A 24,533-nucleotide genomic window follows, 5' to 3' on the forward strand; every position below is an offset into this window, starting at 1 on the left:
ACCGGCGGCCGTCACGGGGACACGGCCACGCCCCCTGTCCGCGAGCGTCGTGCCGGCGTTGTTGGCAGCGCGCGCGGCGGGTCACTCAGGCGTGCGAAGCCGGACCGCCTGTCCGCGCGGGTTCGGCTGCCTTATTGGTCCAGTCCGGTCCCGGGGCGAATAATAATAATAAGAATAATAATAATCTATTGTTGTTGTTAGTGTAGCAACAATAAAAAGTAGTAAGAGTAGCTGTTGCGTAACACTTAAGCTCCAGCCTGCATCAAACTACAATTCTCACAGTAAATAATCTCAGCAGCAGGAGGTGTTCAGTTATGACTGCTGCCGGATTCATCATCTGTTCCTCAGCTTCTACGTGTTTATGATGGACACATTCAATGAAAGGGAATAAATACACACACTCCACATGATTTATTTACGTTAAAAATATCCAGTAGGCGTAAGAAATTAAATTCTTTGCAAGACCTTTCATTTGAACATTTTTATTGACTTAGAGCAACAACTTTAAATGACTAACAATAAAATAGTGTCTAAAAGTCGACTGTTGAGCGATTCATACCATAATGAGGTGCGACGTTCCTCACCTTCATTGATCACTGCGCTGAGGAACACCAGACACGAGCTGTAACACTGTGCGAGTTCGCTGGATTCATCTGGTCCTACACCCCTGTCCCATGTGGTGCTCTTTACTGCCAGCTAATTCGTCGGCTCATTAGGGTTAGGGTTAGGGGTTAGGGGTTAGGGACAGGGTTAGGGTTGTTCCTTCGAAACAGACAAATGTTACATAATAGAACAGTGAAGAAAATGCGGTTAAAAATCAGTAAAAACAGTCAAGGTTTCCCTCTTCAAACATTTGCCACAGGAGCAACCAGTGTATAATTAATGTCCCAATATGACAGATTTCTTCCATGACTCATGTAAAGCTATGGTACCAGCTCTACAAATGCAGCGAAAGTATTACATGTACTGGTTTCATAAAAATGCTGTGAGCTCCTGCTCACCTAAGGGGAGAAAGCTGTTGTCCGCACACATCGGAAGGGCCGGAAAGACAACGTCCGCGGTCATAGTTAGTGCCTGGAAATAAACACGCTTTCCTCAGCTAACACTGCATGGATAAAATACAGTAAGTGCTCAGTTTGTGCTGTCAGACAGCGTAACGATTCATCGAGGTCAGACGGTGGCTTATCAAGTGTTCTCCCTGGCTCAAGATGAAGGTGCAGTTTCCTCATGAATAACCTTGAGAACTGAATGAAAGGTTCGAGAAATAACGTGCGTCTGCCTGCTGAAAATGACACGTTAATCGATTCCCGCGAAAACTGCGATTCACTCAACACGGGCCTCCTGAGTTCATCTTGCTGGCGCAGGAGATGACCCGTCACAGACGCGTTTCTGCGTTTGCTAATTAAAGCACGGTGACTGCAGTGGCCGAGGACAGCTTGTGTTGCTCGGCATGGCGTGCACACACTTGGCAGCTTCCGCCGCACGGACGGCGAGATAAAGCGGCAGAGAAATGCACGCCGATAAAAAAAGTAACTGCGGACGGGTCGGAAGAAGCTCTAAGGCAGTCGCGCCGGTGCCGAGTCGGCCATCTGTGCCACTTCCGTTCGACGATGTCACGATTCCTCCGGAAGGTTCGAGGCTCGCCGACCGGGTGGAGGAGTCGGCGAACCCGGGGTCTCCCTCGACCGTGGGTGCTACATGGGTCGCTTGCTCATGGCGTCGCATCACTTCTGCCGTTCAGTCCGAGCATCTGTCGCCGGGACCTGGCCTGAGACACTCGTTCTACTCAGAGAGGTCCAACGAGAGGAGCGTAGGGCAGCACCACAAGTCATCAAATCTGTGTCTTCACCAAGACGTGGGCTCCTGAAGTGACGCTGGAGCCTCGGACACAAACACACACGAGCTTTGCACGCGTGGCCCGGCGCAAAATGCACATGAATCAGATCACTGATGCAAAATCATCAAGAGGGTCAAGTTATTATTATCATTATTATAATAATAAATGGTACACTGAAATTTTGTTACAGTTCCACCGTCGCGAAAATAAAGTGTTCTCTCTTTTGTTGTGAACAACGGGGAACTATAAAGTTATTGGCTGTGTGTCTGTGGTCTGTCTGTGTCGAGCAATATCACACGGTTGGGTTCGAAAGGACGTTGTTTGCCATAAATAAGGCTCTTCAGTGACATACATTCGCATTTATTCATGGATCAGTTGCTTTTCTCCAAAGTGACCTACAACTCAGAATAAACAAAGTGCATCAAGAACAGACAAAGAGCTTTAGGCACAGACACATGATTAATGACACACAGCTTGAGTGACTGACAGTGCCACGTTGCTGGTTCACAACCCTCCAGTACCTCCTAGAGAAGTGACTTTCAAACTGCAAATACATAGATAATCATAGCAGATGGTGTTGGACTCATCGATGGAGCTGTCAGGAGGTCAGGAAAGATGTGGCTCTCAAAGAGATGGGTTCGAAACCCTTCTTCAATGTGGGAGGGATTCAGCAGCTTGGCGGTACAGAGGAAACTCATCCCACTACATCAGAGACTGAACTGAGAAGAAGGGGGCTTTTGATTTTGGACCCCTCATGTGTGGGAGTACCAAGCGGCTAGAAGTGGAGGAAGTCAGTGCTCTTTAAGGTGTAGGGTCTGACGGAGCAACGTTCAGTGTAACACCTGTACTTGTCCCACTTGCAGAGCAGAAAACTACAAAAATCCGACAGCAATTGAGGGACAACAAAGGGAGGTGTTCCGAAGTACTTGGAGGGTAAACGTGGGTTCACACTGGTAAATCATTTTTGCAGTTTTCAGTGGAGACTGACAAAGATCAGATAAGAAAACATAAGAAAAGATTAATTACAAATCAAATAAAAGTTGGTTTTGCTAGTAATACTCGCCATTTATGCTCTTAATCACCTGTGACTAAGCTGTCCGCCACACGAAAGGCACTGTTCAAATGGAGAAATCAGAAGAAGAAGAACGGGTAGCATTATGGGTCAGCCCTCAAACCAGAACAACACCCCCCATCTTCACTCGCCATCGGTGTGGCCAAATCGTTTAGCTTGAAGCTACTGCCCATCTTCTCGGGGGTCGCGGCAATGGACCGGGATGCCATCATCTTCTCCACGAGCATTCTGCCCAGCAACACAAGGAACATGGTTACCCTCATGGGAAAACTCACATGAAGACCGAATGGAGAATCATCCGGCGGAAAATGACGCTCGACTTGCTCTTTCTCGTCTCCGTTTGTCAGTAACGTGTCGGGGTCATGACACACAGCGCCAACGGCGTACCTCATAGATTCACTGATGTTCTTGTTCTCCTTGACCGATGTCTCAATCCAGGCGACGAAGCCGTTGGACTCGCTGAACGCCTCCACACTTTCACGGGAGACTTGCCATGGCGACAAGTCGCACTGGGACATAAAGCAAAAAGCAGGAAGAACGTCTTCATACTTTTGGGATCAATGAAGCATCTGTCTACCTATCCGTCTGTCCATCCCTCTGTCCATTCATGAAAACGAAAGTACTTTAACCTTAATTTAATTCCTGAATGCTGTTTGCTTGCTTAAAGCTCATGATAAAAAAGAAGTGTAGTGGATATTTTTATGCACACTTTTGGTTCGGTAACGCAAGGCTGTAAAAGCAGGGCTTCCCTGAGGAATATGAAGGTCCAGCTCTTTGAAAAATATTCCTACCTGCTGTCCAGAAACCCAATAAAACTCACATCAAACACCAGCTGGATAAGGTCTGTTTTGGCTTAGCAGGGAAGTTCTATTTTTACATGCTACCCTGAGTGGTGTGGATGAGTCACGTACTTCCAGAAAGGCGCAATGAAGAAGTTTTTCTCTTTCAAACACCTTCCCGGATGACAACAGCAGGAGCACAAACATGGGTCCAGCTGAAGCACAAACACGGCTAAAGTTGCAGGAACGTGATCCGCTGCGTGAAGGGGTCTTTACCTTGTTGGCCAGCAGGATGCAGGGTACGGGGCTGCCGCCGGCCAGCCGGACCTTGCTGTCCAGGTCCTCCTTCCACCTGTGGCAGTTGCGGAAGCTCGAGGGGTCGGTGACGTCAAACATGAGCACGCAGCCCGACGCCTCTTTATAGTAGATCCTGGTCATGGAGGTGAAGCGCTCCTGACCTGATGTGTGCCATTTATGTGCGTTCACAGTCATGGTTGGAGTGGAAACATGAACCAGCTGAGTCATAACCAAATGCAGGCAGGCAAGTCAAGAAAAATTTTGAAACAGGAAACTGAAATTTTCCTGTTTTATGACACAGGGGTGTCTAAAACAAGATGCACTGAAGTTGATGCACACCAACTGAACGAACAGGTTAAATATGATGGCATAGGGTATATTTCAATAAAGCTGCCTTTTATGCATACCCAGAATCCCAGTAACTTATGTCTGGCAAGACAGTATAAAGAGAATATTCAATTCAGTGCAATTTATTCTTTATGTGGTGCCAAACAAAGGATCAGGAGACATAACAGACAAAAGGTGAGTTATACATTCATTTACAATAACTATATTAATTATTAAAGCTAAAACATGATTTTTTGGTTTTTATATACTACATTTTTGCAGACATTTGGAGAAACATGCTATGTCTTTAGCAGCATAGGCTACCCCACAATGACCTGACCTGACCTGCAATGTCCCACAGTTGCAGGCGGACCGTCTCCGTGTTGGACCATGGCAGAACCTTCAGGGCAAAATCCACTGCAAAAGCAGAGAAAGACCTCGTTCCTCCACTGCACGGCACATCTTTCACTCAACATTTCACTTTGATTGCTTTCCTTTGCAAAATAGAAAAACTGCTTGGAATGGGAAACCTCTTAAAATGAACTTTTCCTTAGCATTAAGTGGGAAAATAAATAACGCATTCCCAAGCCGCAAATAAGATACATTTTAAACCAAATTTGCCAAATTCCTGCCTGATCTTTTAAACACTGAGAAAATATCTGTCAAGATCACGTCCAGGTGTCAGAACTGCTCCCATGTACCTTTTAATCCAAGCTTAAGGCCCATGTGTTCAAAATTTCTTATGCATTACACATTTATGTTTTTTTACCCAGGGGGTGCGGTGGCGCAGTGGGTTGGACCGCAGTCCTGCTCTCTAGTGGGTCTGGGGTTCGAGTCCCGCTTGGGGTGCCTTGTGACGGACTGGCGTCCCGTCCTGGGTGTGTCCCCTCCCCCTCCGGCCTTACGCCCTGTGTTACCGGGTAGGCTCCGGTTCCCCGTGACCCCGTAAGGGACAAGCGGTTCTGAAAATGTGTGTGTGTGTGTGTGTGTGTGTGTGTGTGTGTGTGTGTGTGTTTTTTTACCCTTCCCACTCATCATTTATCTTACTGTTGTTTTCTTATTTTATTGTGTTGTTCTTTGGTGGTCGAGTGGCACAGCGAGAGCCTTACAGCCCTGGAACTGCGTGTTTAGATTTGAGTTTGAACGCGGCTCAGTCTGTGTGCAGTTTGCATGTTCTTTCCATGTACGCATGGGTCTCCTCCAGGTTCTCCAGATTCATCATAGACGATGAATTCACACTATAATAAAATGTCACAAGATTTCTGAGAGATGTTTATGTTTACGAGTGGACAGATGGATAGTAGAAAACGGAAATTCGTGGCGGGAGCGCTGGCACGTGAGGGAAGTGAGGCTGCTCAGCCTGTGAATTCTGGCAATATGAACGTTCATTATGGAAGGAAAGACTTAATTTAAAACAATGTCCACACCGCATCATTGTTCACCGTTAGTTGGAAAAGTCTGGATTTTGATCACATTTCAGCTGTCAGTAGTTTAATCTGTTCACAGACCAAGGTTATTGAATCAGGTGACAGGTGATGTAAGACTGACAAGGCTAAATGTAAGTTATGAGCAACTAATAGATGATGAAGTGAAAGTCACAACGTCGAAACAATGTCAATGAATGTTAAAAACGCAGAAGGACAAAAAAAATAATGCTGGAGCAATACGGAAACCACGTTAATAGTTGAAATGATGGTGAAACAATCATGTGGACACAAGGCAGAAAGAAAAGAAACGAAAGAGTGGCGCAGAACTTAGAGCGTTACCCCCCACGGTGCTCTTGTAGCTCTTGCAGAACCGCTCCTCCACGTAACGGTGCACGAGGGAGGTCTTGCCCACGTGACCGTCGCCGACGATGAGCACCTTGAACAGGTGGTCGTGGCTCCCCATCTCGGCGGGGGGCCCGTTAACCCACACTCGCGTGTGTATTTTACCGTGTTCCGCGCGCACTTCCCCGCCAACTAACTCACTCACACTCAGAAAATAATAATTATAATTATTCCGGTCCCACAGGTTCGGGCCCCGAACCAACCGCCCCCACCCACTGCTGCAGGCAGGTCAGCTGTGTGAGCCCGCGGCGGCCACCTCACTGCTTGCGCTGGGTGTGTGACAGAGAGTGAAAGCCGAAGTGGCCGTGTGTGTCCGGGGTGGACTTTGTCCACACACAGTCACAGTGTAGCGGAGGGAAAGGGAGTTACCGTGGTAAAGTAGGCTGTAGCAGGGAGCTGCACTGTGGGTGTTGGAGTTCGCCGCGGCGGCTCTTTCGCTCTAATCCAGCGGCTGAGACAGACTGTCTGGGACACGCATTATTTTCACACGGCTACACTGACCCACATGAGAGCTCCTTTATTAGGACAATCGGAAAGGAGCCACACACACTTTGGACCGTGAGCACGCGTGAAACACGAAATAAAACACAGTTCACACAGTGGAAACTTAGTTGCCTCATGATCATGTTGCTTTGATAATTTTATTTTTATGGAGCGCTCTTCTCATACAGACAGAGTGTATAATAATTAAGTGTAAATCATCTTTACTTAAATATGTAATTAAGTAATTTTGTCTGAGCGTCACGCATTTGGAAAACAATGCACTCATGAAAACTTTCTCTTTTCCTCTTTTTTCTCCACAGTGTGAAACTTTCACGCCCGTTGAAACAATAGCGCTAGGAAGTGGTTATATATAGGTGTCTTTGTAAACGCCTGCTTTTTAAGGATACACAGAGATAAAATGGATATCGTAGATATTCCGCAGTGTGCTTTGAATAATGCTAGGAGGCATTGCCGAAGAGTTATTTTGCCGATTTACTTTAATTTTTTTTTTTTTTTTTTTTTTTTTTTTTTCAGGCGCAGCCATGGGCACACCGCGGGGTCCTCCGTGTCTATTGGGCGCCAGTCGCCGTTTTCATTTGTAGCTAACAGCAATACACGACAATTTACTATGGACGTTTCAAAGTGAACGACAAAGACCCGAATAAACTTATTTTTTTGGGGGTTTTTCTATCTACGGTTGTTTCCTTGCAAGACGAAGGATATACCATGAATCTGGAATTGCTCGGTAAATAACCTTTCGATGAATGAATTGCTTGTCGGTCCACTTAGCTTGCTGCTAGCAGCTAGCTAAGCTAGCGTACGTCATAGTGCGTCGGGAAGGAGCCGCTCGCAGTCGCGGTGCATCGTCTTTTTAGCAGAACGAGCAGCTTTATAGAAGTGATAGAATGCTTATAGAAGGCAAAATAAAATTCTGAACGAAAAAAAATGTTAATAAGCATGCAAGTTCGGTCTCAGTTCAGTTTTGTGTGCGTTAGCATGATGAAGAGTCGGTCTGTCAGAGACTCACTCTGTCTGTGTGACTGAGCTCCTTCCTTCCTCCCTCACGAGCTGCTAAATTCAGTGTCAGACAGCAAAACGAACCTTTTTGTCTTTTAAAGGTTTACTAAGGTGTTCCTTCTCTTTCAGTCTATCATGTGTTTGTGTTTTACATTGATTGAATGTGGTACAAGCAGATGTCACTGTACACAGTACAGCTGCCTGAGGCGACCCCCCCCCCCCCCCCGGATGAACTTGGCTCTAATGTTTCCTACATGATCCTGTGAGCACTTGTACAAGCAGATGTCTGTAGGTGGATTGCAGTGAATGAGTGACAGTTGTAAATATAAATGTTGCACGTGAAAAGGCATTTCTGGTGTGAATTAATAAGGGTTCGAGATATGTGTAACATGGTTGGTGTTAGAAGACTGGTTTAAGTGTAAACGTTTTAGTTATATGTCCCATGATTTAATTAGCAGGCCACCTAGTTAACCCTTTGTCGCCACTTATTGCAAACAGCCGAAGGTCTGTGGTTGTACTGTACTGTACCGTACGGTACTATAAGCTGAGCACATTTTAGGACAATGGTGATTTGCAGTATTTCTTTACATGTGTAATCATGAACACTAAATGATTATACTGTAAATTAGGTGTGGCAGGTTTCATCTCTGAATGTAAGAGAGGAGAAAATGGCAAAATCTCAGTTTTGTAAGTTTCATGAGTGTTCCATGGTTCATTATTTCTTCCTTTTCAGTTTATTGGAAATTAAGATCTGATTTTGCAGATTGTCAGCAACAAATTACACTTGTCATGTGAGGGAAGTCTGTACTATAAACCTGAGTGCACATGATGTTTGCTTATTCAATAGTGTGTTTTCTAGCAAAGCTGTATTTTTGTCATTTCTTCAGAAAGGTTACTCAGTATAAATGCACCAACAACATGTTTTATTTTTTTTCTCCAGAGTCTTTTGGACAGAATTACCCAGAGGTAAGTTATATAAAACTCATTACTCAACTGTTAGTAGCTCAGTTATGGATCATTGCCTGTGGATGAATCCAGTGTTGTTTAAACAGAATCCAAAAGAATAACCGTTTGTTTCGATGAATTGTTTAGCATTCATGCTTATTACACTGTCCATCGCACCATCAGTCATCCCCAGAGTAAAATGTTTCCCCTGTAGAGTGAAACAGCTACAAGTTATAAAAATAGTAGTCAGTATATTCAAAACAATAGCTGTTATGGAAAAACAGCAGCCTCTATCCTCTGTTTCTATGTAGATGGTATTTTTCGTTGCATTTACGTTACGTTGAGGCCTTCGGCAGATGCCCCATTTTCACAACATACAGCTACGTAACCTTAAGTGTGTTACTGTGTTGTGCTTTCGGTCATTTAGCAGTAGTGACAAGTGATTTCAAGCAGTGGGAATGCTGATTGTGTGCTGTGGTGCGCCCTTCACGTCAGGAGGCCGATGGCACCCTGGACTGCATCAGTATGGCGCTCACCTGCACCTTCAATCGCTGGGGCACTCTGTTGGCCGTGGGCTGCAACGATGGCCGCATCGTCATCTGGGACTTCCTCACACGCGGCATTGCCAAAATTATCAGTGCGCACATACACCCGGTGTGCTCGCTTTGGTGAGTGGGAGGGTTGACGCCACGCATGTGTGGGAGGCCTCTGTGTGTTGTGAGGCGTTTGCACAGTTCCAGCAAACTTGCATTGTGGGCAGGTGACTCAGCTGCTGCGTGTCCCAAAGCAGCTTTATTTGGATTTGTTTAGTGTTTGTCTTGCCGTTGTTTATGAATGGCAGCTGAAAAATGTTGAATAAAAAATAGATCGTTCTATAGAATCATATGTCAGCTGCCCCTGCTGCTAGAGAAGATTTTGAAGGGAATCTCAAGGTCTCCAGTGTGACTCTTGGCTTTTGTTTTCCCCTTCCTCCACCTCCCACTGGTGGGTGTGTCGCTTAGCTGGAGCCGGGATGGCCACAAACTGGTCAGCGCTTCCACGGACAACATTGTGTCCCTGTGGGACGTACTTACCGGCGACTGTGACCAGCGGTTCCGCTTCCCCTCGCCTATTCTCAAAGTGCAGTTCCACCCCCGTGATCAGTGAGTGTTTCTGAGACCCCACAGTCATCACTTCTGACCTGTTAAGTCAGTGAAAATAAAGAGTCAAAGAAAATAGTGAGAATGTACATTGTTCATTTTAGTTGCCAGCATTTTTGGTTGTCATACGATTTTTGTTCAGAGCCATTTGCTGTGCAACCCTGGATATTTGAAGTGCAACGGTTATGGTTGAGAGGCAATGGTGGCAGAGATATGAGCACATAGCCCTAGTTGAGAGGAGCCCCTGCATCATATGTGTGCACAGACTTGCACACAGACACACACATACGTAGACACAACCCCTTGTCTCTGACAGGAACAAAGTTCTTGTGTGCCCCATGAAGTCTGCGCCAGTTCTGCTCACTCTAGCAGACTCCAAGCACGTGGTCTTGCCTGTGGACGATGACTCGGATCTCAACGTCGTGGCGGCCTTCGATCGGCGCGGAGAGTACATCTACACTGGCAACGCCAAGGGAAAGGTCAGAGGTCAATGAGAGCATCATCATGCTGTGAAACATGGCAATAATTTAGTGACTCACAATGTGGAGCACAATGGAACTGCTGGATGTGATAACGGCAGCTTTTTGGTGTTGAATATCAGTTTAATAAAAATGAGCGCTTTCTATAAAGTTAAAGTTGAAAATTTTGATAAATATTCGCTGTCGGGATTTTTGCTGCACCTGCTGCTGTTATTCTTTTTTTTTGACAAGAGGTGTTAGCTGAAACCACTAGGCTTCCATTATTCTTCATCTTCTTCTTCTTATTATTATTATTATTATTATTATTATTATTATTATTATTACGTGTTCCCTGCCCAGATTCTCGTGCTAAAGACGGACAACCAGGACCTGGTTGCGTCTTTCCGTGTGACAACTGGGACAAGTAACACCACTGCCATCAAGTCCATTGAGTTTGCACGCAAGGGCAGGTGAGTGGCTCATGCGAGCCCCCTACTGCCCGATCCCCGCCTCTCTTGTAAGGTCAAGGACACTGTAAACAGCAGGGTCCCCAGCGACACATTGGTTGAGGGCTATGCACAGAGGTTCAGATCCTTGCCTTGCCGAATTGTCCTCCTGTTGTACGGTCAGTGCTCCACTTGCGGTCAGCCAGGAACGCATGTCTAGGTGTTCTGTCTTGCCTGATGCAGCCTGCAGCCGTAGTGTGCTTTAAGCAAAACGAAAGAAAGAGCATGTTAGGCCCGCAGCAAACAAGTTGGAGCTGTGCTCATGTGTTCACCCTTCCTGAGTGGCTGTGGGTATCACGCTTTGGTCGGGGGGGCAGCTGGTTCGCTTTGGGTAAAACAAGAGTATTAGGTTCAGGTAATCTTCCTCCTCTTTCCAGCTGCTTCCTCATCAACACGGCCGACCGCATCATCCGAGTTTACGATGGGCGCGAGATCCTCACCTGCGGTCGTGACGGGGAGCCAGAGCCTATGCAGAAGCTGCAGGACCTGGTCAACAGGTGAGCTTCAGCTCCCTCTGCTGGCCTCACACATAACCCACAATGCATTTTCTCTGTGTCTCGGGCTCACTGCCTGGAGCACAGCAGCCCTTCAGGGTTTGGTTCCATAGACTGTCTTGATGTGGCATGTTCAGCCCATTGGACTATCACCCCAGTGCTCTGCGTCAACGTGTTTAGTCAGAAGTTGCCAGGAAACTGCTTTCTCTGCACACAGTTGTTGTCTGATGAGGAACGTGGGAAACCAGGCACAATAATGCACTTGTTCTGTATATTGAGTTTATTTAAAAAAAAAAATGTGGCTCACGTAGAACCTGTGGGCACTTGGATGGGGGACTTGCTGGAGGAGGTGGAGTGGGTTGGGGGCGGCTATCATATTTCATGGTGGGCTTCAAAAGAAGTGAGTGCCTCCATTGCACTGAATGAATGAATAAAATATAATGATGCTTTTAATACAACACACAGAGCAAAAGTGTATGTAAAACTGAGTGTCTGTGTGCCAATGCTGAACCTACCATCTGCGTTTACGTGGAGTCCTTCGTGGAGACGATGTGCAGTTTCAGGTGCTGTTCCAAAATGCGAGTCACTGATGTTTCTGCATTCTGAAACATTGTGCGGTCGTGACTGTGCGTGGGTATGACTTGCGCACATACGCCCCCCCCCCCCCCCCCCCCCCCCCAACAGGGACTGCTGTTACCTTCTTTTTGGGATCTGAGTGCCCGCCTCCACAAGCCGTTTGACTTGGACTGCACCCTGTGAGTGTTTCACGGGCTGTTCAGTGTGAATGTAGGTTAGGTGGGAGAGGACATAACGAATAATAAGGAAGTTTTAATTTAATTAATTTTAATTCAGCTCAGTTATTCACTGAACTTCACATAGAAGTAATTGGAAAAAATAGATGGCATTTTGAAATTTCTTATTACTCTTTTGTTCTGTTATTGTATGAATGTCCCCTCAGGTTCTTGGACACCCTCTGGGCAGACCCTGAATTACATTAGGAAAATACTGAATATGTTGGGGCAGCAGGTGCTGTAGTGTGTAGCGGTGCACTTGAAGAACCCAGTTTTGAATCCTTCCTCCTGCTGTAGTATTTCTGATCAAGACATGAACCCTGATGATAACCCAGTTGCATAAATGGGTAAATAATTGTAAGTAGCTTTGGAGAAAAGCAGCAGACAAATGAGTAAATGTTAAGAAATATAGAAATAATTTTCATGAACCAAAGTAACATACTGTAAAGAAGTTCTTGATAGGGCGTGAGTGACTTGGTTGCTCAGGTTAATTTGGATTATATGTACTGACAAAAAAAATTCACTCTTAACTTTTATTTGACTTTGGCCCTGAATTTTTAACGGAAGGAGCACATGTATCGTGGCACAAGAGGGAGCTGTGCAGTCCTGTTCTCAGACTGGCCTCACAGTTAACGTTGCTGGTGCAGACATGCTTCAGCTCATCTTTCACTGACTGTCTCTATTGGATCTGTGTCTCTCCCTCCATCATCCTCTTAGGACCCCCTGGAAGAAGTGCTGCTTCTCAGGGGATGGGGAGTACATCGTGGCAGGCTCGGCCCGGCAGCATGCACTCTACATCTGGGAGAAGAGCATCGGAAACCTCGTCAAGATCCTCCACGGCACGCGGGGAGAGCTGCTGCTCGACGTGGCGGTGAGATCATCACCTTCCCACTCTTGTTTCTCTCCTCGTTCTTTCTATGCCACTACTCCCGCAGCCCACATCACTGTCTCTTTCTCCCCGACAGTGGCACCCGGTGCGGCCCATCATCGCTTCAATCTCCAGCGGCGTTGTGTCCATCTGGGCCCAGAACCAAGTGGTGAGTGTTCCTGAGACGAGCTGCTGTTAGACAGAAACTTGTTCTGTCCACATGTGTAACACCAGGTGGGTCTGCAATGAAAGTATTAAACTGCAGCAGTCGGTGGTCCCACCCTGGCTCCTGGCTCTCCTTTTCACAGTTTTTGTATTAACTGAGCTGTCTGAACGTTACAGTCTTAGAACGTAATATGGGGAAGAGTAAGTGAGCCAGTGTTTTCTGGAAGTACGCTTATCTGTCTGAGAACACTGTCACTGTACTCCATTTGTGTTGCCCTGTGTGTCACAAGTGGCATTCAGTGGCTCATTTTGCTACAGCCATGTTTATCAGTTGTAGAATTTTCTGCTACAGCCATGTCTGAGTTTGCTTATTTCCTCAGATTTGTGTCTGTAATGGAACAAACACAACATGTTTACTCTCCTAGGTAATAAATCATATTAATGAACATCCAGTCAGAACAGAAGTGTGGGACAGCTTTAGTTCAGTTCACTTCCACAGTATGTAGTGTTCCTGAGTGTGAAGAAGATGAAGAACACTGCACATGTTCATGGGATCAGTCAGTCCACACAGTCAGCATGGAGACAAAAAAAATTATTTTCAGGCAATTTGAATAAACTTAATTTTCCTGCAGCTCAGAGTTAATGAAAATATTACAGTAAAGGGGCTTACGAAGTACTTATTACTGCTATATCCAAGACTTTTACAGAACCTAAGCTACGAATGAAGAAGGTACATTTCATTGATTGTTAGTTAGTGGTCAAAGTGGTTTTAGAATTGCAATCAAAACAAATTGCAGACAGAGTTCCAGTCCCAGCTGTGTTTGTGCATGGGGAGCAGGTGTATAATAAAAAGAATGGGGGTGCAGTCATTCAGGAGAACTTAGAAGGGTCTACTTCTTCCTGGGGGCAATCTGCGATTGCCTCTGACACACATTGTGTTGTGGTTCAGGAAAACTGGAGTGCCTTCGCACCCGACTTCAAGGAACTGGACGAGAATGTGGAGTATGAGGAGAGGGAGTCAGAGTTTGACATTGAAGATGAGGACAAGAGCGAGCCAGAGCAGACAGGTACGTGCTTTTTGGGCCAAGGACATGTGATTACACACCCGAGTCCCACAATTCATGAGGTTTGGAAGAACATGCGCTGCATTACTGGGAGAAGAAGTGGGTTGTTCTCCCCTGCTCACAAACACCACACATGAAAGACAGATGGCAGAGGATCTGGCTCATGATGGTGCCATTCTCCAAGGCATCTGTGCCCGAGTGCGTAAACGGAAGGGGTTGTGTGCGCAGCCTGAATCGGAATGACGATGACAGTGGGGTTGAACGCAAGGTCTGAATACACATGGTCTTCACACAACAAGCACAGTGGAATCTGGGTTCCAGGTGCTGATGCTGCGGAGGACGAAGAGGTAGACGTGACCTCCGTTGACCCCATCATGGCCTTCTGCAGCAGGTTGGCATCTTTCCTTTATTACTTTTCTTTGTTGCATAAGAATAGCACAAGGTGGCAGTAACTTTTTTTTTTGTCTGTGATACTGATTGTCAGTTAAAACAGTACTCTTTCTACTTTGGATCCCTCACACTGGACGTGTTGAGGTCTGAAAGGGACTGATGATTGGTTCCCTCAGACTTGGGTTTTGAGTCTCCCCTCTGTGCATCACACATGTCCAGATATGCCGTGCATAATGTAGATAAGTCTCGTATTCGTTCTTTGCACTTCTGTGGAATGATGGTGTGAAAGGTTAACTGCGGTAGGCCTTCTGCTGCAGTGATGAGGAGCTGGAGGACTACAAGGCTCTGCTGTACCTCCCCATCGCACCTGAGGTGGAGGATCCCGAGGAGAACCCCTTTGGACCCCCACCCGATGCCACCAACCCTGAAGACAGCTCAGTGAGCGGGGACAAGAAACAGCGGCAGCCCTCTGCAGAGGGAGGCCCGCCCAAGAAGAAGGCTCGAACCACAAACATCGAGCTGCAGGGTGTCCCCAGCGATGGTGAGACACACGTACGAACACTCACACGTACACTCATGCGCACCAGCATAGCTGTTGCCGATTTTAGTTCAACCCTACTAGCAGACGGGGTTGCACTCAGACGCAAAAGCTCTCTTTCAACTGTTTGTGCAAAACGTGTTGGTATTTTATTCAGTGTTCTCAGAAGTACTAGGTGTGTACCCTGGCTCATCATGTTTGAGGCCCGAGTTATAACTTTTCAAAGCATTCCAAGTTACAGACATTTTTCTAGTTAATAGACTTCGCCCCCCAAGGTGTTTTGTTTTACACTTTATTTTGGCAGTTTTTCATATTTTTTGTAGATGGTTACATATGGAATATTGTTTACATTTTCATGATCTCCTGTGATAAGGATTTTCAGATGAAGACCCCAAAAAATCAAAGCAGGACCTTTTTCTTCAATTTTCTGTTGTTAAAAATGTCTGTCTGTACAGATTGAATTTGAGCTGTTTTTCTGTGTCCAGCCAATAGGTGGCGTTAACGAACTCCAAAACAGACTGGCAGGGAAAATTTAGATTTATTGTATCTTGAAGTTAATAAAAACATTAGAATTACAAAGTTTTTTTTTTTTCTTTTAGTATGTGTGATTTTTCACAGAACCTAATTAGGGAATAAAGTGAGTGTAATAATACTATCTGTATTTTTATTGTGCTTTTATTGATTTGGACATAGTGGTAGTAGTTAGTGCCTTAGGAGGTACACACAGCACTCTGGTGTCAGCAGCGTTTGAGGTGTAAAGCCTGAGTTGTTTTTGTTAGAAGGCTGAACTGCTAGAAGTGTGTCATGGTGCTTTCTTTTAAACATTACCCGTCCAGCAGTTGCGCAGGTTGGCTCACAAGGAATATCTCAGGTATTAGCGAGGCCACAATAGGGGAGTAGCACTGAAGTGCTGCCTCAGCCATGTGTCTTCGTGTAGAGCAGTATTTAAAAAGCAGCAGGTTCACATACGAGGGTGTGATCGAACGTCCGTCTGTCTGTGGCCAAAAGGAGTTCAGCAGTCGCCTCTGTCACTTGTGTGGACGTGTGCATTTTGTCTTCTGACCAACTGGAGTCACGGTTGTGCACTGTGTTACTGCAGAAGTACACCCTCTGCTGGGCGTGAAAGGAGACGGCAAGTCCAAGAAGAAGACCGCAGGGCGGCCCAAGGGATCGAAAGGTAAAGACAGGGATTCCCCCTTTAAAAGCAAGCTCTTCAAGGGGGACAGGGGGTACCCTCTGGAAGGAGGCGGAGCGAAGGGCAAGGTGCAAGCAGAGACGGGACAGCCGGCCACAGGTAAGGAGCCTGGGCACCCAGGGCTTCGCAAAGGTGCTTGCTTCTCAGCCGAGCCCCAAGCTCCCGCCTTGTCTGCACAGATGAGTGGTGGTGCGGTGTGTTCCAGATTCCGAATGCCTGTCTGTCCTGCGCTTGTCTGCTCCGGCAAAGCAATGCATACGTCAGGCATTTGGGATGCAGCCCCTGTGCACAGAAAGCGGGCAAGAAAGATGATTTTAAAGCAGCGGTAGAAATCTGCCGGTGTCTCCCTGCAGCTCTAGAATAGTCCTAATAATCTGGCACTTTGGTAGTTGTTCAAGGAGGACCTCTACGATTGTCCCGAGGCAGTCTCGGTTACCTATTGAGGGTAAACTCGAGCTTCTGGTGGAGCTGCTGTCCTCCTGGTTCCAGGTCCGGTCCACCTGCCCTTTGCCCAGCTTCCTGTGGCTGGTCTTGTCTACTTCCTGCTTGCTCATGACCCGTCCTGCTCCGCTCCTGCTACAGTGCTGACCCTGTGCAATGTGTGCACTGGGATGTCGGGTGGGGACACGGGCTGTGCTTGTCCGTCTGTGTGTGTGTGTGTGTGTGTGTGTGTGTGTGTATATACCAGTGATGTGACTGGTGTGTGGGTGTGACGGTGCTTCTACAGTAAAGCTCTGTACTGCGTTACTCTCTGTTTCTGAGCGCATTTTGAATGTGACTTCTGTTTCATATAAAAGGGGTACATTGAAAATACTCCATTTTTATTCTTTTGTGGTCATTTCTGCTTTTGAACAAGGCACAATATTGGCCTTAAGACCGCAAATCCGTTCCTTGCGGATCTCTCAGCAGAAACATCAAAAATGATGCACAATGTAGACAGCTGACATACTGAGTTTTTCCATTTAGTGACAACAGGAAAGTCAGAGGAACCTACCAGCTGTGTGTGTATGTGTAGGTCCAGGCGAGTTATGGCTGAGGAACCTTCTACAGATGTCATTTGAAACTAAGACCAACATCTGACCCATCCTGGTTTTACTCAGATAGATCATAGGGTTGTCTGTTCTACATTTTTCTCCAAAGCGACATAGAATGTTAATGTACTTACAATTATTTACCCATTTATATAGCTGCGTAATTCTACTGGAGTGTACAACAGCTGGAGGTGAGGCTCGAACCTGCGACCTTTGGATAAAAGGCAGCAGCTTTAACCACTGCGCTGCCAGCTGTTGAAAATTGACAAATGGCTGCAACAAATGTTTTCGAAACTGTGCAGTAACTTAGCATTTTTCACATAATTTTCACATTATTCTTCTTAATTTTGTTGAGCTGTAGTTATATGTGTTATTAGATGAAGACCAAAAGAAGCTTGAAAATAAATGTCACATTGTCCACCAACGAGGCAGGTCGCTTGAGGACAAAAACAGACGTGTGCAGTTCTGAGCCAGTCCACGAGACAGTGCTACAGTTGCACCGCTTGCTTCTAAACCTCGGTTGCATGTCAGGTGTGAGACACACTGGCTCCTAGCGTTAGGAGCGGTGGAGTTAGGAGTGTTTGCATTTACCTTTATTTGCTTCGCAGGTACTTTTCTCCGAAGCGATGAGCACAGAAGTGCAGTTCACCAAGAGATGCCTACATTTAACGGTTTAATGGTTTCATTTCACAATAGAATTGTTTGAGTCTAGTGGCGCAAACACAAGTGTGCCCACCAAAACTGATTAGGAGTGTGGGACCAACTTCATGGAACCCGCTTCCGTAGTTTTTACACCTACTGTTTGGTCTCACTGAGTGTTGGTGATCAGTAACATGATGAGGAGCACTGCACATGTTTATGGGATGAAACTGTCAGCAGTTACTAAGTTGCAGTTTGCAGGCACTATGTAGTTTTTGAGCCATTTAACATGAATTATTACTTTTGAGCTACATTAACATGGTAGAAATGTTAAAGAATGTTACACAGGATTTATTTTTAGCTCTGTTTGAGGTTTTTGGAGTATATACCGGTTCATTTAATTGACGGACATCTGTTGTTACCCTCATGTTAATTGTGACTTAGTGGTGAAAGTGATTTGGGAATTAAGAACAAAAGAGTTGTTTTCAACAGATTTTTGTTCCAAGTGTGAGCAGGAGGGCAGTACCTGAATCTAAATTATTTAGAATTTCCGGAAGTTATTAATAGATTAATTAATCTGCTGGTATAAAATCTTGTTGTTATGATTTAAATTTGCTGAATTTATTATAAATAATTCATGGTGGGTACAATTTTTTTTATTCTGGTGGTATAATTGAAAACTGGACTTTATTCAGTGCCATCCTCTGTCCTGCTGTCGTGCCTTCGCCCAGTGTGTCCCTGTTGCCTAAAGAGAATGTCACGTCAATTTTGCAGGGAATTTGGTGCCACCAACATACAAGCAACACGATGTCCAGGGTTTGGATTGAGTGAACAAATACAGCGCCCCCTGTTGGAACGAGCGGGGACAGCACCCTCTTGGACGCTCGGCAGACGATGCCCGATTTTGACTGCTGTCCTCTGTCTCTGTGGTTCAAGTGTGGCATTGGGCTTAGGGAGGGGTTAAATGGACGCTCGAGCCACGCTGACCAAACCTGCAGCCTGTCTCACGCTGACCCCACCCCGCCCCACCCCACTCCACTGCAAGAGTGCCAGAGTGCGTGGGAGACCTGAAGATGACCACATCCGCGTGTCACTGCCGTCCTTCTCTGGGGTGTTTCGGACTGCGGGCCTCGTCTCTTCGCAGGAAGCACTAAACACAAATGATTCTGTTTCCAGCTTTCAAAAAATGGACATTTTCAGCAGCTTCCTGCTCTTGTATCTATTTTTTATTTGTTGTTGGGTTAAGATGTGTTTTTCGGTCAGAATGATCTTTTTAGTCTTCTGTAATCTGTGTAAAATTCCAAATGGGAAATACAGCAAAAGTTTAGAATAAACTGCACCGGCCTTGCGTGTGTATGTATGTGTGTGTGGGCTTGTGTGTGTCAGACATGTGACCATCCTTTCAAAGCAATGTCAAGTGCCACCTGCCTTCCTAAAATTTGGGGGGGCATTGTCTCATTTTTCAAGGTCATTTAAATGAAGAACTGGACAGTCTTTAAGTAGGATGTATAATAGAGAGGAAAATGACGGAAAGAACACATGAAAAGCGAGTTGAACTCTGAAGTAACTGAATCACAGTTACAAACTCGGCCACAAAGGTGACTCATATCAGTTTCAATCCCAGTTAGCGTGTGTGTGCGTGGCTGTAAAAGATCTCGGGCAGTTAACACTTCGATATGTGAGTTTTCACACCAACATGAGGGAACCAACAGGGTTCCGAAGAGGGCAAATAGTCGAGATCTGAGTTGCATCGGTCACGAAAGCCGCGCAGTTATTGAGCGTGTCCGGAGGAAGAGCCTCAGCAAAAGTGAGAGCCCATATCAAACTTGGACAAAGTGTAGTGGCAAAGGGCGACGAGCAGCGGTCACAAGCGGGCGCTCACTGACGGGGACAGACGGAGAGGTGCTTAACGCCCCAGAAGTACAGCCTCAAAAATGACCACACAATTGAAGGAGCATCTCTGTGTCCCAATGGCACGAAAAACTGTCCGTCACGAGCTTCGCACAGCTGCCATTTATGGTAGCGCCGATATTCGGAAACTGGTCGTATCCAAGGCCGCAAACATGGGGAAAAGCGGTGCGCTGTACCACATGTCCTCTGGAAACAAGTCCGTGTGAAGCTACCGCGACTGAGGTGAACGTGCTACCGCTCACGCCAACACGCTTCCGAATTACACGCCTGAGCTTAGATGCCAAAGTGGTGCTCAGTCTCGGCTAATTGTGCACCTGTCTGCTGGAGAGCAGCCGGCATCCAGTTAAGAGGCGCTTTTGAGCTCTACGAGCTAAAATACCGTTTATAGCAGGTGCGCGGGACGGGGGCCTGACAACAGGAAGCGCGCACTGAGATGTGCTGTCAGTGCTGCTTGTCGGAAGCTGTGCTCCCCAGGTGAGCTCTTTCACAGCGGTATAAATAGGTAAAAAAGATTTTTTTACTGTTTGTTGTCTGGCAGCTGCACTCTCCTCCCCACCAGTGTGTGATGGTCGAGTGGCGCAGCCTGTATGACCAATATTATTATTGTTATTTGCTCATACGGCCCCCTCGAATCTCAGTGTCTCTCACAACCTCTTGGCACGTTTTTCAAAAACGGTCTCCGTTTATTCTGGATCGATCAGTCTCGAGCGTTATTAATATAATAAGTGAAAACGTGTTTCGAGAGTCCGAACGACACAATTTTTTTTCATTTTAATCAAGGGCACTACAACAGGAGGTGGGATTAGAACCCAGATTTTTGGCATTGCCAGGAAACAGCTCTAACTATGACGCCCTACTGCCTCTCCTTGGAACGAAAGTGCCCGATACCTGGATGAACGATGCTGAGACACCGTGACACTATCAGTAGGAGATTTTCTTTAGCTCAAGGACAGCCTTAACTTTGTAATGTGCTGTACACATATCTTCAATAGCATGAGTTTATATTCATATTTTCACATTACTTAATCACACTGACATCAGCAAACTGGCATGAAAGTGCCACTCAAGTTGCGTGTTGTTTGCATGCTGTTATGGCATCATGAAACTGCAGCGATAACACAGCGTTGCCATGCAACACATAAACATTGCAGAAGCCCGAATAGAGGCTGAGCTCAGCTCGTCTCATCTGAGAGGTGACTGGACGCCCATCTCACGCTGTCGGTTCCGGAACAAAGGAAAATCGTGAGCGCAGAAGGAGCCGGGCACACAACGAGTGCACCGTGGTGGGTGTTCGCAGCTTTCCTCCTGCAACTTCTACTCGACACATTGACTCCCCAACTCGCAAACACAGCTGGGTCCCCGAAGGCTCTTTGTAGCTCCTTTCATTCATAACTCCAAAGCTGGTTTTACTTCAGCTGAGAATCAGTACATGCAGTTATCCCTTGATTTATTTGCTCTTTGGGTCTGTTGAAATGTTAGATATAATTATAACAAGTACAATGTAATGTCGTTTTATATTTCTATTAACTTTGAGCTGCAGTGAAATTCAGATGACTGAAAATGAAAATATGTGCTCCCCACAAGCTCCTGCTCAATGCCCATTTTTTGTCAGATTTTTTCAAGTCCCGTAAACGTGTAGATTTCTCATTATCATGGTAAATAAGTGATGTAAGTGAAAGTAGTATAAGAAGTATAAGTGAAATGTGCCTTCAGGCTTGAGCAACTTCGCTGTGTATGACTGCAGGAATCAGGGTAAATTAACAGATTTCACCATGATATCGATGTGTATTGTGAGGGAGGTCAGCGAGGCCACTGCTGGGGAGGTACCTGCCTTAATTTAACTCATTTCCACAGTGTTCACAGCTCACGTCTGGTGAACACTGGCTGTGGACACTGGAAATGAGTTGAATTAAGGTGTTGGCACGCTCATATTGTGCCGGGATGCTCTTTACTGCCAATCTGTAATAGCTTGGCACATAGTAGAAAATATCAGATGAGCAAAGAAAATGAAAATTAAAAAAAGGTGAAAAAAATGTGCTAACCCTCTTTCAGGTGTGTGTTTGTTCCTGAAGTCTCCTCTCCCGGTCCAGAGATGGAGGAGCTCTTCCACTGGCTCTTTCTGGCTGTCTGCTGTGACGTCCTCCGTTGGCCGGTCCGCTGCCTCCCCACCCTGTCGCCGGGGCTTGTGCAGGAGCTGGCGGAGGTCCCCGCACAAGTCGTGTCTCGCAGCTCACCTTGCAGCGCCACCTGTGGACCAGGGACGCGTGTGCAGGAGCTGTGCTGGCTGGACGCGCAGGGTGCCAGCCGCGACTGCCGGGAGCGCCAGGTGCCGTGCGTGCTCACCAGGCAATGTGCTCTGAGCACGCAGACCGTGGAGGTGGGCGGCCGCGTGGAGCTCGACTGCTTGGGCACTCTCAAGTTCTCCACAGTCCGGTACCGATACATCTTCAGCTGGCGCTTCGCCCGCGGCGTCATCACCACGCAAGGGCCGCTGTTTGAACGCTGGCGAGCGCCACGCATCGACCGGGTGATCCTGGACCCCGTTCAGGAGAGCGACGCCGGGACCTACTGGTGCGACTTGAAGGATGCCAGTCACAGGATGCTGAAGCAGGTCTATTTCGGCGTGAGGGTCCTGCCCAAAAGGTGGGTGAACCTGGAGTCTGCCACCCTCCATCAGCGGTCCGGGTCGAACGGGAAGTCCTTCAACGACACCGCCGCGGTGCCCCTCTACTCCCGCAGCACCATGAAGGAAGTGGCCGTCTACAGTCTGTCCATCTCCATCGCGAGCGCGCTTCTCACCTTCCTTGTGCTCTGCTGGCAGAGGAGACACACCGGAGTGCCTCATGCCTCCCGAGAAGCTCGCTCGGGGACCTCGACCCCAGGTTACGGTCCTGAGACTTCAGATGCACTCTGAACACTTCCGCTGCAAGGAGCGTAGACGCGAAGACTAACATCTGAGCTCTTCTTTCTTGCCTCGCTTGCACCTTTTTCGTGACCAGTAGCTTGTGATTTACAGAAATAAAACTGGCCTTCACATCATCATATTTACCACCCCATTTGCCCCCCCCCTGAAATGTATTGGTCAACAGCAGCAGGTGGGCAGTGGTTAGAGTCACTGCCTTTGGACTCCAAGGACCCAGGTTTAAATCCCACCTCTTGCACCTGTAGTGCATCTCGGCAAAGCACTGAACCTGAAACCTTGGTACAGTAGAAATTTTAACAGCTGTATAAATGGGTAAATCAGTGTAAATCGTTCAGTGCAAGCTCAGTTATAAGTCACTAATGCAGTAATCCGGGTACAAGTCGCAATTATTTTTCAGTCCCATTTCTGGAATAAAAAGACAATGACTCAACAACGTGTGTGACTCAACAACGGTAAATATGATCTAAGTGTAAAGCTGCAGGAGGAAAGAAATGCGGACACAATAATATGCCTTTGATTAAGACTTACAATTGATTTTAAATCTACATTATTCCTTTAATTCCCTGCGTGCCTCGGAGAGTTAACGGTGCAGGGCTTCATCTGGAGGTACCGAACTGCAGGAAGGATGGACTTACTGCTAAAAGCATTTTTACCTGGTGAGTTCCCAAAATGAAATTGAAATCCATTTATTTTTAAGATTTACAAAGAATTAATTGTATAATGAAGTGGGTTGTTAATCAGGGACATCTGGTAGCAGAATGGTTAGTGCTATTGCCTTTGGATCCAACGGTTGCAGGTTTGATCTGTGCCTTTGGCTTAGTACCCTTGAGCAAGGTCTTTATCCTGAGGTGCTGCAGTAAAATTATCGACCTGTACAAATGGGTAAATAATTGTAACCTTAACACAGTAAGTTGCTTTGGTGAAAAGTGTTACTAAAAGTGTTAGTGCTAAATGGGGGGGGTGCGGTGGCGCAGTGGGTTGGACCGGGTCCTGCTCTTCGGTGGGTCTAGGGTTTGAGTCCTGCTTGGGGTGCCTTGCGATGGACTGGCGTCCTGTCCTGGGTGTGTCCCCTCCCCCTCCAGCCTTACGCCCTGAGTTGCCGGGTTAGGCTCCGGTTCCCCACGACCCCGTATGGGACAAGCGGTTCAGAAAATGTGTGTGTGTGTGTGTGTGTGTGTGTGTGTGTGTGTGTGTGTGTGTGTGTGTTAGCTAAATGAATAAATGTAAATTAAGATACTGGTTATGGCCTACCAGATGGTCAAAGGATCTGCACTACAATACCTATGTGATTGCCCCCTACAGCTCAAGAAGAGTGTGCTGCTCTATCCTATTGGGCTGCATGGTGGCCGTACTCATAAGTCACCCGCAACTGAAAGCGTTAGATTGAGCTTCCTGTGTCCCTCAGTGCTGCTGAATCCCTTTCACATTCAGGAAGGCTCTCGAACCATCTCTTTCACAGCCACTTCTATCCCGATCTGCTGACAGCTCCATAAATGAGTTCAACACCATCTGCTATGATTATCTGCGTACTTGCTATTTGAATGTCGCTTCTATAGATGATGCTGCAGGGATGTGAACCAACAACACGGTGGTATCAGACACATAAACTGTGTCCACAATCCTGTCTCTAAAGCTCTTTTTTGTTTATTTTGAGTTGTACACTTCCTTAAAAGCATCTGATAGACAAATAAAAAATGTAAGCCTGGCCGTGTCTTAGACTACCGTCCATGATGGTCAAGTTCAAATCAAGCCTCAAGTCATAAACAACGTGTCAGGAGGGAGTCCAAATCTTTTAGAGAAGTCCAACAAAGGTGCTTCACAGAGCATCTTCTGGT

General features: G+C 46.6%; 3 protein-coding genes across 4 annotated transcripts; 2 read left to right on the plus strand and 1 right to left on the minus strand.

The window, feature by feature from the left end:
* Positions 1–2,447: 2,447 nt before the first annotated feature.
* LOC108923286 (ras-related protein Rab-7L1-like) lies at positions 2,448–6,470 on the minus strand. Its single transcript, XM_018733957.2, has 5 exons — positions 6,079–6,470; positions 4,658–4,729; positions 3,965–4,146; positions 3,297–3,418; positions 2,448–3,137 (listed from the first exon to the last, which is right to left on the minus strand). The coding sequence occupies exons 1-5, from the start codon at positions 6,200–6,202 to the stop codon at positions 2,993–2,995; spliced, it is 645 nt and encodes a 214-aa protein (XP_018589473.1). The 5' UTR covers positions 6,203–6,470; the 3' UTR covers positions 2,448–2,992.
* Positions 6,471–7,194: 724 nt separating this feature from the next.
* Positions 7,195–19,203, plus strand: rbbp5 (retinoblastoma binding protein 5). 2 transcript variants are annotated; one of them, XM_018733955.2, is made up of 14 exons: positions 7,195–7,369; positions 8,582–8,607; positions 9,082–9,254; positions 9,588–9,728; positions 10,042–10,204; positions 10,544–10,653; positions 11,067–11,186; positions 12,692–12,845; positions 12,940–13,011; positions 13,957–14,074; positions 14,393–14,462; positions 14,779–15,002; positions 16,099–16,293; positions 18,639–19,203. In XM_018733955.2, the coding sequence occupies exons 1-14, from the start codon at positions 7,351–7,353 to the stop codon at positions 18,689–18,691; spliced, it is 1,638 nt and encodes a 545-aa protein (XP_018589471.1). In that variant the 5' UTR covers positions 7,195–7,350; the 3' UTR covers positions 18,692–19,203. The 2 variants fall into 2 exon arrangements, with proteins under 2 accessions (XP_018589471.1, XP_018589472.1); XM_018733956.2 differs by having other exon boundaries at positions 16,099–16,176.
* Positions 19,204–21,867: 2,664 nt separating this feature from the next.
* Positions 21,868–22,988, plus strand: tmem81 (transmembrane protein 81). Its single transcript, XM_029247115.1, has one exon. The coding sequence runs from the start codon at positions 21,868–21,870 to the stop codon at positions 22,687–22,689; it is 822 nt and encodes a 273-aa protein (XP_029102948.1). The 3' UTR covers positions 22,690–22,988.
* The last annotated feature ends 1,545 nt before the right edge of the window (positions 22,989–24,533 follow it).

The sequence above is a fragment of the Scleropages formosus genome, chromosome 2 (genome assembly GCF_900964775.1).
Source record: "Scleropages formosus chromosome 2, fSclFor1.1, whole genome shotgun sequence".
Lineage (NCBI taxonomy): Eukaryota > Metazoa > Chordata > Actinopteri > Osteoglossiformes > Osteoglossidae > Scleropages > Scleropages formosus.